The sequence below is a fragment of the Octopus bimaculoides genome, chromosome 2 (genome assembly GCF_001194135.2).
Source record: "Octopus bimaculoides isolate UCB-OBI-ISO-001 chromosome 2, ASM119413v2, whole genome shotgun sequence".
NCBI lineage: Eukaryota > Metazoa > Mollusca > Cephalopoda > Octopoda > Octopodidae > Octopus > Octopus bimaculoides.
Window position 1 is genome coordinate 542,336 of NC_068982.1, and position 15,904 is coordinate 558,239.

At 39.4% G+C, this 15,904-nt stretch overlaps 2 protein-coding genes across 2 annotated transcripts in view; both read right to left on the bottom strand.

The window, feature by feature from the left end:
• The window catches only part of LOC106870752 (zinc metalloproteinase dpy-31), a 6,246-nt gene extending 1,769 nt beyond the window's left edge, over positions 1–4,477 (bottom strand). Inside the window, exon 1 of the mRNA XM_014916947.2 lies at positions 4,061–4,477. Within this exon, the coding sequence (XP_014772433.1) occupies positions 4,061–4,139 (79 nt within the window). The 5' untranslated portion in view covers positions 4,140–4,477. The remainder of the gene's footprint in view (positions 1–4,060) is intronic.
• Positions 4,478–8,809: 4,332 nt separating this feature from the next.
• The window catches only part of LOC106870757 (mitochondrial pyruvate carrier 2), a 16,017-nt gene continuing 8,922 nt past the window's right edge, over positions 8,810–15,904 (bottom strand). Inside the window, exons 3-5 of the mRNA XM_014916953.2 lie at positions 12,629–12,713; positions 10,094–10,205; positions 8,810–8,983 (exon numbers count right to left, since the gene is read on the bottom strand). Of these exons, the coding sequence (XP_014772439.1) occupies positions 8,959–8,983; positions 10,094–10,205; positions 12,629–12,713 (222 nt within the window). The 3' untranslated portion in view covers positions 8,810–8,958. The remainder of the gene's footprint in view (positions 8,984–10,093; positions 10,206–12,628; positions 12,714–15,904) is intronic.

The window sequence follows — 15,904 nt, forward strand, 5'->3', positions numbered from 1 at the left end:
GGGGCTGTCTAATGTAGATCCAACAGAAGGAGCAGCAATCCAAGTAGACAGTAGCTTTGTAGATAAAGCCATGAAGGATAATGAAGATGGGGAAAGCCCTGGCCCATCAGGAATCGCCACTGAGATGCTTAAAATACCTGGCGCTGTGGGTTAAGGTCTTGTCACCCGTATGGTTAATGAGGTTGTACACAAAGGAGTCCTACTCAATGACTGGTGTAGCAGTACCATTAGTCAGCTGCTACAAAGGCAAAGGTGGCGTCTTAGAAATAATTACAGAGATATCAAACTGTTGGATCAGGTGATGAAAGTTACAGAAAGGGCCATAGTCCAACTAATTAGGAAGAAAATTAGTCTAGATGAGATGCAGTTTGGTTTTGTGTCACGGGGGAACACCACTGGTGCTATATTCCTGGTAAGACAGCAACAGGAGAAGTACCTAGCCCAAAACGAACCTCTGCTCTTGGCTTTCGTTGATGTGGAGAAAGCCTTCGGTAGAATCCTCCTTTCTTATCTGGTGGTCATTACGGGAGCTAAGTATAGGCAAGCGGCTGATGAGAGCTGCACGAGCCACGTACTGAGACGCTGTCAGTAAGGTGAGGGTTGGCAACGGGTATGGAGATGGATTCAGAGTACAAGAGGGAGTTCTCCTCCCCCTTTTCATCATAGTCCTCCAGGCAATAACAGAAATTTAAGTCAGGCTACCCCTGGCAGTTTCTCTACACTGACGGTCTTTTCTTTAGTTGAATCACTACCAGGAGTGGAAGCAAGGTTTGGAACCAAAGAGCCTTAGAGTTAATTTAGTAAATAAGAAAGTAGACAAATCACAAATCCCTTCAGGTAGATGGCCCTGCTTCGTAGGTAGAAACTCCATAAGATGTACCCAGTGTAAGCTATGGACACATAAGAGGTGCAGCAATATCAGAGGAAGCATAACGGGGAAAATAGTCTTTCTGTGGGGCAGATGCACAGGTACAATAAACACTAGTAATGTACAGAAAATATTCTCCATCAAATGTCAGGGATGATACCTAGAAACAGTTGATAGCTTTTGTTATCTGGGTGACCAAGTCAGCAGTGAGGGCTGATGCTCCGATAGCATAGCTGTTCGAAGAAGAATAGGCTGGACAAAGTTCAGAGAGCTACCTTTGAAGCAAGAAAGGGTTTCTCCCTCTCAATGTGAAAAACAGACTGTGATGCCTGTGCACAAACATCCATGCTACACGGTCGTGGACTGCAAAGGCTTGAAAGAAAGGAAGTTTGTATATTTCGCTGGATGTGCAATGTCTGTGTCCATGTGCGACAGTGAGCGTCTTGAAGGGCATCCAGCCATAGAAACCACGCCGAAACAGACAATTGGAGCCTGATGCAGCACTCCAGCTTCGCAGCTACTGTTAAACGTGGACCGTTTAACGTCCATGGAAAACGGACATTAAATGATGATGAATATGTTCTATAATCAACCTAAACAATAAGGAAACCAATAACAAGATTATGTAGGTACTGATACTACCAGATAATAGGATTCCCTTGGTGTTTTATGCAATTGTAAACAAAAGCATGAAACGTGGAGTTGCAAATATGAAACAATTTCAACATTGATTTCTTTAGCTCAAATTCGTAAAAAATGATTATCATTAGACATTCCAGATTTTGTAAGTGAAACTAAATATGTTTCAACCGGGAATTGAAACCGGATCGCAAACTCCATGTTTTCGACGACTACTTCTTTTCACAATGGTACAAACAACGTGCCTGTTTCTGCACTGATTCGTGGGGAATGTAAAAGTCCCAACTGAAAATTTCAGCCATTTCTTCCCTTGTTATTCCAACATTCATCTTAGCGAGAGTCTATTAATAGTATAATCTCGTTTGAACCGAAGTCATCAAATGTTGCCCTTCATTAGACCTTTATTAGACCTTCATTAGACCTTTATTGCCCATCTTGAAACACCAATCGCATTCTCGGATACAAATGAATCCTTGTTTTCGTCATAAACCCTACTCTGCAAGTTTCATTCAGAAGGGAATAAAATTAGTGATCAAACTTTTAAAAAATGTGAATTCATCTCTTTTATCTGCATTACACAATAAAATAGTTTGGCGACAAGGGAGAACGACCCGCCCCCGAGTGGCGTTTATGAAGGTGGCACTTTTGGGGCGAAAGGGCAAACTCAAGGGCGCACACACACACTAGCTAAGTCATGGGGCATTACATTGAACTGACGGTGTTTTCCAATGCTTCCACGACAACTGTTCCTGGCTGGGTAAGAATGTTAGCTGTAGGTACCAACTCATATTTAATGAGCAATTTTCAGCATATCAGAAATATGTTTCGAATTTAATACGATTAATTCATATTCGCCATTTAAAACAATAAGATATATTCACTTGTTTTGTATTTTACGATGTAGTTAGTACATCATTCAACGTTCTTTCAATATCTTGAAACATTTAAAGGCGGCGAACTGGCAGGATCGTTAGCACACCGGCCAAAATGCTTGGTGCCATGTCGTCCGTGTTCAAATTCCGCCGAGGTCGACTTTACCTTTCATTCTTTCGAGGTCGTTAAAATAATAAGTACCAGTTGAGTACTGGGGTCGATGTAATCGACAACCCCCACCTGTCCGGAATTGCTGGCCTTGTGCCAATATTTGAAGCCAAAATCTAAGTCTATGTTTTGATTGGATGCTTTTAGCCCCAGCAATAGCCTGATTATTTCCAGCTCTTTGAGATCCTACTCAAGAAGGTTCGTCGCTTCTAGCTTGTTGCCCACCTCACGTCTAAATTAACATAATGCGAATTGGTAACAGATAAAAGATTCATTACTTCATACAAACATAGTTTAAGTATCTTAAATGTTTATCTTTGCGAAGTGGATACAAGTTTTACAATTATAAGTATCCAATGCACATTTACTATGCATATGTGCACGCAGCTAGTCAAGGGCTTATTGTGTGTAATAATTCTCCTAGAAAATTAGCGCTTCTGATGGCTTCTATGGCCATCGTATATGGAAGCGTTCAAGTTTCCAGATCGGGATTGTAGGTTGTGAGACTAAAAATACTTTGTTTCATATCTTGGTCAGAGTTCACGCTTCATCGGTTCCGAATCTTCCTTTTATCACTCCAGTGTTGTTTAATTTGTAGCGAGTAATAGGATTCGAAAGGCTTTTTCTAAATTATCAGTTTGCTATTATGAACGAACCACGTGTTTTATTTATTAACCAACCGACTTCCAGGAGATCAAGTCACAAAGTTTGAATAAAGTGAAAATCCTTGAGATTCGCGTCCTTTTCTCTAGTTAAGGAGTTCGGCATTAAAAATTTTCGCCGAAGGATTCACACTCCTCTCCTTTTGCCAAGCAGGCCAGGGTAATCGCAGAGGGTGAGAAACTTAACGGAGAGCCACGCATGATGTTATGAAAAGCACCACTTGTCACACAATCTAAAGACAGAGCTTCAGCAATATTCGGCGAACTCATATTTCTTTTGTCTTTTACCCCAAGATAACTAATGGTTGAGCAAACACAAAGATACCTCATTTTACTTCTGGTCACAAGCAAGCCAGAAATGTGAATAGATTCAGATAAACTCACATCTCAATTTCTACCCAAGACCAATTCGCTCTCGTCTCTAGAGTAAGCCATTAATATCTGCAGAATTCAGACATGAAAGTCTCTCTCTCTCTCTAGTGAGCATTTGAAAGTTCACATCTATAAATGTTTAGCCTTCCCTTAAATAAATTTATTGTTAAATGTTCACGAGTTTTGCTCTTGTTATATACGCAGCCAGCTTAATCCATAATAATTTAATATTCGTTGCGACATTGGCGAAAAACATGACAACGCTAACTCGCGACGAACTTCTGATCAAAGACGATCGATGACAAGGTCCCTTGAATTTTGGAAGTCCATCGCGTATCAACAACGATCAATTTAATCGATTCTACCTGTCTTCGAAACTGTTGTGGTCTTGCGCTATGTTGAGAAATCATAGAAATACATTGAAACCACAGAAAGACAATGAATAAAGCAAGAAAAAGAATAATATGGAAGGACTTACGTTCTTCGAAGGCTTGAGATTGGATTATGAAGTTTGCTGTTACAAACAAGACATCACAAGGAAAGACACCAAACACCATTTTGCTAGTTTGGAATGTTCAGAAAGAGTAAAAGTAAATAAACGAGCTGAGGCTGTGTAAGTCAGCCAAAAGATATGTTATTGAATAATCAGAAGTAACACACGCGCGCGCGTGCACACACACAACAAGAAGTGACTTAAATTGTATACATCCGTCAGTTAATCTGAGAGGAGAGAAATGCCTTCCAAAAATGGTTGCAAAGTCGCATTTGACACCAACCGTTGGTAATTTGAGGGGTAAATTCTAAAATAATTATCCGAAATTACAACTCTGTCGTAGAAATAAATGTTATATCGAATGTCACTGTTACGTTAGTTGAGGATTCAGACGTCGACTAACATTTTTGCGTGAGAATAGGTAAGAGAGAGTGTATAGGTCGGGGGGAGAGAGAGAGTGTATAGGTCGGGGGGAGAGAGAGAGAGCGACTTTTTCAGTTGTTTCTTTTTTTTCTATCACAACATCAACAGTAATTTATGTCAATGAAAGAACTCGTCCTGCTTGAAATAACAACCAAATATCCCTCAAATTAGCACTACCGCTTTAAAAATGGGTACTTGTTTTGGATTCTCTGCGCTTTCGCAAAATATGGGATGGTCTCGGCTAAATCTAAACAACAATATAGCTTTTTTGGGGTTCTTTTTTCAAAATGATTGTAAAGTGCATCAAATGAGGTCAAGCTATTGTTGTGTGAACAGACAAAGCAAATGAGTTTTTTTGTCTAAAACTTCTTCAATAAATCTGTATCGTGCCCCAGCATGGGCGCATCGAGCGACTGGTATTGGTAAAAGAATAGAACACACACACACACACAAACACACACACACACACATAAGCAACTGAAGTTTCTTGAATTGTTACTCTGCGTTTAACGTTGCCGATTGTTCAAACGATTGAAGAATGGAAGGAGTATTTCAATATATCGTCTATCTTGTACTTGTTTCAGTCATGAGACCGCGGCCGTGCTGGAGCACCGCCTTGAAGAATTTTTTTTCTTTTGTCGAAAAAATCGACCTCGATTCTTATTTTGTTTCTAAGCCTGGTACTTACTAGCGGCATATATTCCGGGGGTGCTAGGTGTGCCTTGCATACCCAACGAAAATGGCAAATTCATTATAAATATCAACCTTACTCATTGAGTGGGGCAGCACACCCAATACGACAACCACCATACGACACTGGTACTTTCTCTATCGGTCTCTTTTTTGTCGAATGCTTGTTACGGGGACGTAAACAAACCAACATCGACTGTCAATCGGTGGTGGTAGACAAACACACACACGATGAGCTTAAACAACGTTGCAATATAAAGACACAGAAACATCCAATTTTTACAGAGAGGCACCCAAATTTTGTGCCTTCTTCAATTTATTTCTATGTATGAGTCAGTCCTAAACGCTTGATGACAGCTTAAGCTGCCTTGCTTCTACTTCCCATCTGCTATTGAACTTGCTTCGTCAGACTTTCTTAACGCTGCTTGCTATATTCTTCTGGCATTTCCCATAAAGTACACAGACTATGCTTTCTACCCTTCAGGTATTTTCTCCTCATTCCTCAACACTACCCCGCTTGGGCCATGGTCTACATAGAAGAGCTTGTATACAGAGTTTGTATTCAGCAGGGCAGCTATTCACGACATCGATGAACGTCTGGTAACGGAGTGGTTACCAGAATGTAACGGTTGCTGTCTATGCTGAAAGCAAAGATGATGATGTTGATTCCATGAAAGAAAGACAGTGGCCGAAGTTGTGGTTGATATATATTTATTTCTCCGTTGCATATAATTAAAGCCAAACCACGACGGGCTGGTGTGTATAAAAACAGACAGAAAGCATACAAAGTAACGACAGTTATATTCTTCTGTATGAATGTCGTTATTTTCGTGTTTAACTACTTGATGCTAAAATAGGAATCAGAGGAAGATAGAGTGAATGTAAGTTTAACAAGTGGATAGCGTGAGACTTGCATTCTTGGATCATTTAAGCAGCAGATGGTGAGAGGGAGGGAGAGAGAGAGAGAGAGAGAGAGAGAGAGAGAAAGAGAGATGTTGAAACAAAAGTAAGTTAGTGAGAAGGGCTTAGAGAGTGGTGGACAAGACAGCTGCATCGCTGGGTGATTCCGTAGCTGTCCTTCTTTGATGTTTCTTCAGTCGAGACAGTCAGCCCACTCCCTGTTGGTCACACTCACTAACTGATTTTCCTTTGGAGAATGCTGGTATTTATAACTATGCAGACTAGTTAGAAAGATGGATATACCATTCTGACAATGGCTAAATTAATGTAGGTCACTCCTTATCTATTTCAACTTTTCATGGTGTGGCAGTTTGTCGCTACCACCACCTTAACGTTGTCTGTTGTTCTCACGTTGGGTTCACTCCATGGTTGTTGGTTGAAGATGACAATGTCGGCGAAGGTAGTTGTTGACAGCAGTGCATGGCAGACAGACGTCGCCAACTGTGTTCATTAGTTGTGTGGTGATATAAAACAAGTCGCTCTTGTTCAGTAGTAAAGCTTTATTCACAGCAGTATGGGTTAAATACAATGTTAATGTTTTACAGAGATGTCTGAGGTGTGGTAGCGGTGAATGAATGTGTGAAGACGTTAGTTGTGCTTTGTGTATATAGAAAGAGACTTGATCGAAGTGTTTCTAGTTAGCATGGAGAGATAACGGCATTGAATTTGGTCTTTACTGCTGGCACACTTGGAAGAAGGATGTTCTTGTGTGAGAGAGCAAAGCTGCATGCTGGCAGTCCTTTAAAGAAGCAAGACAAGGAACTCGATGGACCATGGCGGCAGCTACATTGTATAAGTGACAATCGGACGTAGCAGAGAGCGCCTGTCAGAGGGGGCCTGTTCATTCGGCCAATCACAGGCTGAGTAGAGCTGTAAACTTACTCTTGTGATCAAAAATGCATGTCTAAACCAATACTAATACAGACATGCTACAATGGCATAGAAAAGGGTCAGAGTCAAGTAGAAGACACACATATCAGCATTTATCCCTGACAGAACCATAAGGTGTATGGCTAGGGAGAAATTACAAATTTAGTTTTGAATCTCAGTTAGGGGCAGGTCCCACAGTCTGTTTCACTTTTCTCTTTGTGGGTGCATATATATATGTGAGCTGGCGTGGCTGTGTGGTAAGAAGCTTGCTTCTCAACCACATGGTTCGGGGTTCAGTCCCACTGCGTGGCACCTTGGGCAAGTGTCTTCTATTATAACCTCGGGCCGACTAAAGCCTTGTGAGTGGATTTCGTAGACGGAAATTGCATCTATTTGGTCACCTGCCATCGCTTGACAACCGATGCTTGTGTGATTATGTCCCTGTGACTTAGCAGTTTGACATAAGGGTCTGATAGAATAAGTACTAGGCTTACAAAGAATAAGTAGTGGGGTCGACTTGTCTGACTAAAAGCAGTGCTCCAGCTTGGCCACATTCAAATGACTGAAGCAGACGTAGTTGATAGCTTCCGCTATCTGGGTCACCAAGTCAGTAGCGGGGAGGGGGCGCTGAAAGTGTAGCTGCTAGAATAAGAATAGCCTGGGAAAGGTTCAGAGAGCTCTTACCTCTGCTGGTGACAAAAGGTCTCTCTCAGAGTAAAAGGCAGATTGTATGACACATGTGTATGAACAGCCATGCTACATGGCAGTGAAACATGGGCCATGACTGCTGCGGACATGCGTAAGCTCGCAAGGAATGAAGCCAGTATGCTCCGATGGATGAGTAATGTCAGTGTGTATACTCGACAGAATGTAAGTACCTTGAAAGAAAAGTTGAACCTAAGAAGCATCAGTTGTGGTGTGCAAGAGAGACGATTGCGCTGGTATGGACATGTGGCGAGAATGGATGAAGATAGCTGTGTGAAAAAGTGCCACACCCTAGCGGTTGAGGGAACCTGTGGAAGTGGTAGGCCCAGGAAGACCTGGGATGAGGTGGTGAAGCACGACCTCCGAACATTAGGCCTCACAGAGGCAATGACTTGTGACTGAGACCTTTGGAAATATGCTGTGCATGAGAAGACCCGGCAAGCCAAGTGAGAACAAAATCCAAGGCCTCTGCCTGGGATGTAGCCAGCCCACTTATGCGTACCTTTCCTTCATTGGACACTAAACTCTGCTTGCGAAGACCTGTTGAGGCAAGTGAAATAGAAATCGAACTAAATTTGTAGACTGGCACCCATGCCAACGTCTCTTCGTTGAACACTAAACTCAGCTTGCGAAGACCTGTCGGGGCAAGCGAAAGCGAAATCGTGATGGCACCTGTACCAGATCACTAAGAGCATCATCTGAGCGTGATCGTTGCCAGAGCACCAGCTGTCTGGCTTCTGTGCCGGTGGCACGTAAATAGCACCATTTGAGCGTGAAAAGACATTCGAGTGAGATTGTTGCCAGCGAGATCGTAGCTAATATGGGGGCTAAATATACTTTCCTGCTCTAGGCACAAGGCCCGAAATTTTTGGGGGAGAGGGCCAGTCGATAAGATCGATCCCAGTACACAACTAGTACTTAATTTATCAACCCTGAAAGGATGAAAGGCAAAGTCGACATTGGAGGAATTTGAACTCAGAACATAAAGACAGACGGAATACCATTAAGCATTTCACCCGGCATGTTAACGTTTCTGCCAGCTCGCTGCCTTAAGGGGCTGGGGGCTAAATACAACAACAACAAATGTTTAATATGTGTATCTTAATTTATTGCTTTAACATGGTCATTTTATAAATCAACAAATAATTATTCCAAAAATTTAAATAAATCTTCCTTTCCTTTAATGATAATGAGCATTTCAAATCAAAATTCCTATATTTTGCAGTATTTCCAAATCATGACTTTTGATAATAGCGATACCTGTAAAAAGAAACATTATTTCAGTTGCGAAGTAGAAAAGAGAATTTAAAAGCAAATAACTGAATAGAAAATTAAAACAAAATGTTAGAATGGGAGAGATTTTGAAAGACACTAACAAGGGCACCTAACACAGGCACACACACATACATGCACATGGACACACATATACATGCACACACACACACACAAGCACATGCATGCACATGTACACCCACAAGCACAACAAACATGCATGCACATGTACACCCACAAGCACAACAAACATGCATGCACACACACACACACACACACACAGAGTTAAATATTTCACTCAGGTATTGTGATACGAACAACCTGGTGTTGGAACTCATAAAGCATTAACTGAGTAAAGAGTGTAATATGAAGTTCGATAAATAACAAAGGAAGAACAGATTATACACACTTGATATCATATACACATTTATACACACACAAGCATACATAAGAGAAAGAAACCCATACATACATATAAATATGATTGTATATAGGTATACACACCTGCACACACACATAAATTGACAGACAGACATACACAGACCCAGAGACAAAGGAAACCACACACCAACACAGAAACAAACACACACACACATATACCTATATATCCGTATACACACACACACACACACACACATAAATATCTACAGTTAAAGGGTGAGAGCCAGAGATGCTCAACATAGAGACATGTAGTTGTGCTCAAATGAGTTGAATTGAAACTTTGAAAGCTTTATTAAGGACTAGGTTCATGGGAAAGAGTGGCCTTAAGAGACATCTATGCACTCCCTCCTTAGTATTCTATATTTCTTATGCTCTATGTAAATTTATTTGTCTATGTATGTATGTATGTATGTGTGTGTGTGTGTGTGTGTATGAGGTGGTATCAAAAAGTATATGTGCACCCAGTGAGAAAAGGGGTTTAAATTATTGAAAAATTTGTTTTACATATTCAAACAAGACCCAGGAATGTTGATATTAATAGTCAGACAAACGTTTTCATTGGCATCGAAGATGAATCAACTTTAAAAATAATGTAAAAACTTGTTATTTATAAAGTAACAAACGCTAAATATCTGTAACTGAAAATAGAGAACTTACATGAAAATCCTCTTCAACTGATACATTCCAGTGAGAGCTACAAATATATTTACAGCTAACAAACTGTAGTTTTTAGGTATTATAACCATTGAATACCGGGACCAGATGAGACCTGAAAGTAAAGATATAAAATAATGGATATTGAGATTACAATTAATATTGTCTTTCAGAATTATCACAGTCAGAAAAAGATGGGGATTGTCAACTACAAAACTTCTCTCATAGGATTATGCTTTAATAGTTAATATTGATCTTAAATTTTGGCACAAGGAGGGATGGGGGTGATTATATTGACCCCAATAATCAGTTGGTACTTGATTTATCAACCCCAAAAGGATGATAAACAAAGTCGACCTTCAGTACAACTTGAACTCAGAATGTAAAGATGGACAAAATACTGCTAAGCATTTTGCCCAGCATGCTAATGACTCTGCCAGCTCACCGCTCTTTAATATAATATAATATTGATTACACTTATATAGAGGTTTATAGTTACTTGAATTCATCTTCAAACATTAATGCCAGTGGGTCAAGCAATCTTAGTAGGATAGAAAGCAAAGTGGCAACCAGATGGATTTGAACTTAGAACATAAAGAAAGACAACTAAATACGACATTTAGTCTAGCATTCTACCATTTCATCCACACAGCCACCTGCTATCTTTAAACTCATTTCAAGTATTTTAAAGCCAGATACAAGTTCGAGGTCTGATCAAAAAGTATCGAGACTGTTGCTATGGTAACAGAACTAAAGTACACAGAGTGAAGCTACTTGGCACAGGTTGACCTTGAACTCTGTAGCACACACATACTAAATTATAATGGTCTCCCTCTCTCTCTCTCTCTCCTGTTGTTTATAGTAGTGCTGGGAAATAAAGTGTTGTAGAGTGAGGTCATCTCAAAACAAAGATTGAGTTTCGGCTGTGCACGATCTCCTTGGTTGTGTCGAGGAACACAAAAACGTTTTTGAAATGGTCATGGCAGGTGACAAATTGTGGGTCCATGGCTACGACACTGAAACCAAGGTTTGAGAGGAACACGATTTCAAGATGTCGATGAAATCCAAGAGAATGCGACAAGGTGACTACTTGCTTCCCCACAAAAAGGAGTTCCTGGAATGCTTCCAACAACGTTGAATCAAGTGTGTAACTTCAGAAGGGGACAAATTCAAAGGAGAGTCAATGCCAAATCGATGTGTGTTGTAGTTTTCTTTTCACAGCAGCAGCCGTGATACCTTCTGATCAGTTTTGTATACTAAGTTGAAGTCATCATAATAATCATTTTTGTTTTAATGTCCATTGAACATACAACCAGGCAATGAATGGCGCTCTGCAGTACAGAATGACAACACTCTTGTATATTCCGTGTCATTTCCATTGTGAGCTCCAACATCCTTTAATCTAGCAACGGTAATTCTTCTATCTAACCTCTTGATACATGGTAATTTGCATTCATTGTGTCCATAACAATAGAGTTACTTTCCTTAATTTCCATCTGCCTCCCCATCTTATTTCAACTTTACCTTTTTGCAAGTTGAATATTTCATAAATAACTCTCAACTCTTTCTTGTCCATCCTCAGCAGATCTCCATTCCAGTCCTGTCTCCTCCATTGATTCAACATCAACCATTTTACTCCCGCCATTCCTTCTTTCTTATTATTGTTACGTTACAACTGCTTCCAGCATGAAATTCTCTTAAATAGGAGCACCTTTCTAGCAACGGAAAGAACAATTGAACTGAGTTTGGTATGTAACTGATATTTATGCTATTCGTTTTACCACTCCCCCATCCACAAACCCCAACAAATGAGAAGCAGATTCCATTTTAGCCATATTTGGTTCCCAATGAAACTAAATGCTTTCATGTGCCTGGGTTGGGTTTTCCCACTGCTGTAACAACGTATTTCAATTTGGCTTTCAATAAGGTGCAAAGCTGGCAGAACCATTAGCAGAACCATTAGCAGAATTGTTAGCATGCTGGGCATAATAATGCTTAGTGGCATTTTGTTTGTCTCCAGGTTCTGAGTTCAAATTCTGCTGAGGTCGACTTTGCCTTTCGTCCTTTCGAGGTCAATAAAATAAGTACCAGTTGAGTACTGGGGGTGATGTAATCGACTTGCTTCATCCCTTGAAATTGCTGGTTTAGTGCCAGAATTTGAAAGCAGTATTTTGAATTTCTGAGGCAGTGAGCTGGTAGAATTGCTGGCACTCCAGGCAAAGGGCTTAGCAGCATTTCATGCATCTTCACTTTCTGAGTTCAAATCCCACTGGGGGTTGGCTTTGCTTTTCATCCTTCTGGGGTTGATGAAATAAGTACCAGTGGTGTACTGTGGGTTGACTTAACCAACTAGATCTTAACCCCTGCCACCCATAATTTCAGGCCTTATGCCTATGGCAGAAAGGAATATTTCTGCCATATTAAAGAGAAAGGTGACAAAGAAATGTAGGTATTTTAATATAATAAATAAATTCAGTAGAAAAGGTTAAAACATTAAAGGAAAATGGAAATATCATTGGAAAATAGAAAGATAGTTACCTGTTGCCGTTAAAGCTGTAGATTGTGTCACACTAAGTTTTTCAGCAGGTCGAGATAAATCCCCTAAACCAGCAATTACAAGTGACTGGAAACAAAAATGAAAGAAGAAACGTTTATGTCTCCAGTAATATTGAAGAGAAAACAAAAGAGAGATATTAATTAACTGTATTTTAATTGTAGTATTCTTCAAACAGTCCTGATTAATATCATATTTGTATGGAACAACTTGATATTTAATATTAATATTTTATCATGAGATTATCTTGTGCTCTAATCCAGCCTCCTTTCATTTTCAACTGGAGTATTAATGTACAGGACACTTACTTTTCTCCCTCTATACCCCTAACCCTCACATCAACAGGCACCAAGCCACTACCCCACTTCCAGCTGAAGGGGTTTTGCAAGCTACTTGGTGACCCTGTTAGTGCTGGTGCCAAGTAAAAAAAGAAAAAGAAAAAGCATCAGTGCTGGTGCCATGGAAAAAGCAACCTAGTACCCCTCTGTGAAGTGGTTGGCATTAAGAAGGGCATCCAATGGTAGAAACCATGCCAAAACAGAGGGAGGAGCCTGGTATGGTGCCCGGCTTTATCAGTTCCTGTGAAATTGTTCAACCCATACCAGCATGGAAAACAGACCTTAAATAACAATGATGATTACAATTATCCGTAAACTTGTTGTTGATCTAAACTGGACATAAACGTCCAATAATTTTAGATTAGCAATTCTTCAAGGTGAAAATGAATATTAAATCTAACAAGGTTCAGTGTTGTATTGAATAATGTTGAATGTTATTACAAGGAATAATAAATTATAGAATATAATAATCTACTAAAATTAAGGTATTTTCCACATATTTTTTTGCAGAACCAGGATTCATAACGGTATCAGTAAAATGTCAGATGAATGCTTTGCAATGTTGAGTTCTGTCATTTTATGTTAGGAATTCAAATCTTAATGATGTGAAATTTTCCTTTTATTATTTAAATACTGGGGTAGATATAATTGACTACACTCTCTCTCTCTCTCAAAATGCATGGTTTTTTTTGTCTATGTTAGAAAACATTATAGTCTATGATGAAAGACTAGAAACTTGTCTCCACAAAGCCTGGCAGATGCACAATGTGAGAGTGCACCTTTGATGCAGATTTGAAGAAGTGCCACAGCAAATATTACATAAATTTTCACTTGGAACTTTTGATGTGAATTGGCATTGAAAACAGAGTTGGTACAGAAACAATTGTAACTGACCATTAAAGATGGGCCAAGGTTTTTCTTTGTCTTATTTGCATTACATTTTACGCTTCGCTTAACCTACATATTAGCTTCACTGTTGTGAAATCAGGATTTTCTACATCTGAAGGATTTTGTTATTAGTCTGGAATTCAATAGTGCAGATAGCCTAAAGCTTGGGCTGAATGCTGCATTGGAAATACTCTACCCTACCAGGACCATATACATACATCCCCCCCCCCCTCTCTATATATATATTTATAAAGAAGAAGAGCTGAATTCAGCCCAATTTTTCAAATTTACAGTGCTGCCATTGCTAAGAGGAGCTGGAATGGATAAGACAATACACAATGTTTATAAAAAGTGAGTAGAGATGTGTAAGAAGGGTAAAAAAGATATTTCCTTTAAAATAAGCAGAGACGAAATACTGAGCCAGTCCAGCCACCCTGCCAGGCAGCAGGCTGATGTTTAATCAGCAGCCTGTTGCTGCTCTCATGAGATCTCTTTCAGTTTCTCATGGCATTTCAGCTCAGGTTAGTGCTGGCTGTTAACATATATTAAAACATTACGAATATCAGGTAATTAGCATACAATAAAAATAGAATTATGCATTGACATTGTTTGAGAACAAAAGTGTCAAGCTAACGTGAAATTGAATAATTAATTAGAAACCAACGAGGAGCTCCTTCATCTTTGTTAACGATTGCTCTCATTACTATGCAGTCTTTTATCTTTTGCTTGTTTCAGTCATGAGGCTGTGGCCATTCTGGGGCAGCACTGCCTTGAGGAATGTTTTAGTCGAATTGACGCCAGCACTTATTTGTATTTAAAGCCTGGTACTTATTCTATCAGTCTCTTTTGCTGAACCACTTAGTTATGGGCACATAAACACACTAACACTGGTTGTCAATCGGGACACACACACACATACATACATATATGATGGGCTTCTTTCAATTTCCGTCTACCATATCCACTCACAAAGTTTTGGTCAGCCCAAAGTTATAGCAGAAGACACTTGCCCAAAGTGCCACACCATTGGACTGAACCCAGAATCATTTTGTTGGGAAGCAAACTTATCTCCATAGAGACACATCTGTGCCTGAAAATTATTTCTAAAAATCTTAGAAACCTTATTATTTTAATGTTACTAAGATGTCATTTTTATTTGTAAAGCACTATTTAGAATAAGTCAACATATATAAATATTTACACACACACACACACACACATATTGATAATAAGGAGAATGGAGAAATTGAACATTCAAACTTTACATTTATTTACAGTTGGTTTATTCTTAATAATTGTCCAACATGTGTTTCAATCATGTTGATTGCATATTTATATGCAGCGATTTATGCATTACTACCAAGCGTAATTCAAACTAATAACAGAGGAAAATTCATCTTCGAACAATGTCATATTTATACACCCTGATGAGATCATACTAATAATGCATAAATCGCTGCATATAAATATGCAACAATATGCAATTAATGCGATCGATACATGTGTTGGACAATAATTATGAATAAACTAATTGTAAATAAACAAAGTTTCAATGTTCAAATTCTTCACTCTCCTTATTATCAACATTGCACTTTATACTTTAAGTAGTCAGAAAAAAAACTGTAACATCAGATAGGAGTTAAAGGAAATTTGCCATAAAATGCACCATCTGAAGAAACCAGTCTTGGCATTTTACATAGAGAGAGTTGGTATCTGCCTGGATATTATATCCCTCTTCTTACTATCATCATCATCATCATCATCGTTTAACGTCCGCTTTCCATGCTAGCATGGGTTGGACGATTTGACTGAGGACTGGTGAAACCGGATGGCAACACCAGGCTCCAATCTAATTTGGCAGAGTTTCTACAGCTGGATGCCCTTCCTAACGCCAACCACTCAGAGAGTGTAGTGGGTGCTATATATATATATAGGGGGAAAGTAAAAAGAAAAAGAAAATGCACATTAGATATAAAAAATAAAGGCTTTTTTAAGAAAAGCAAAGATATATACATACAATTAGATGATTTGAGG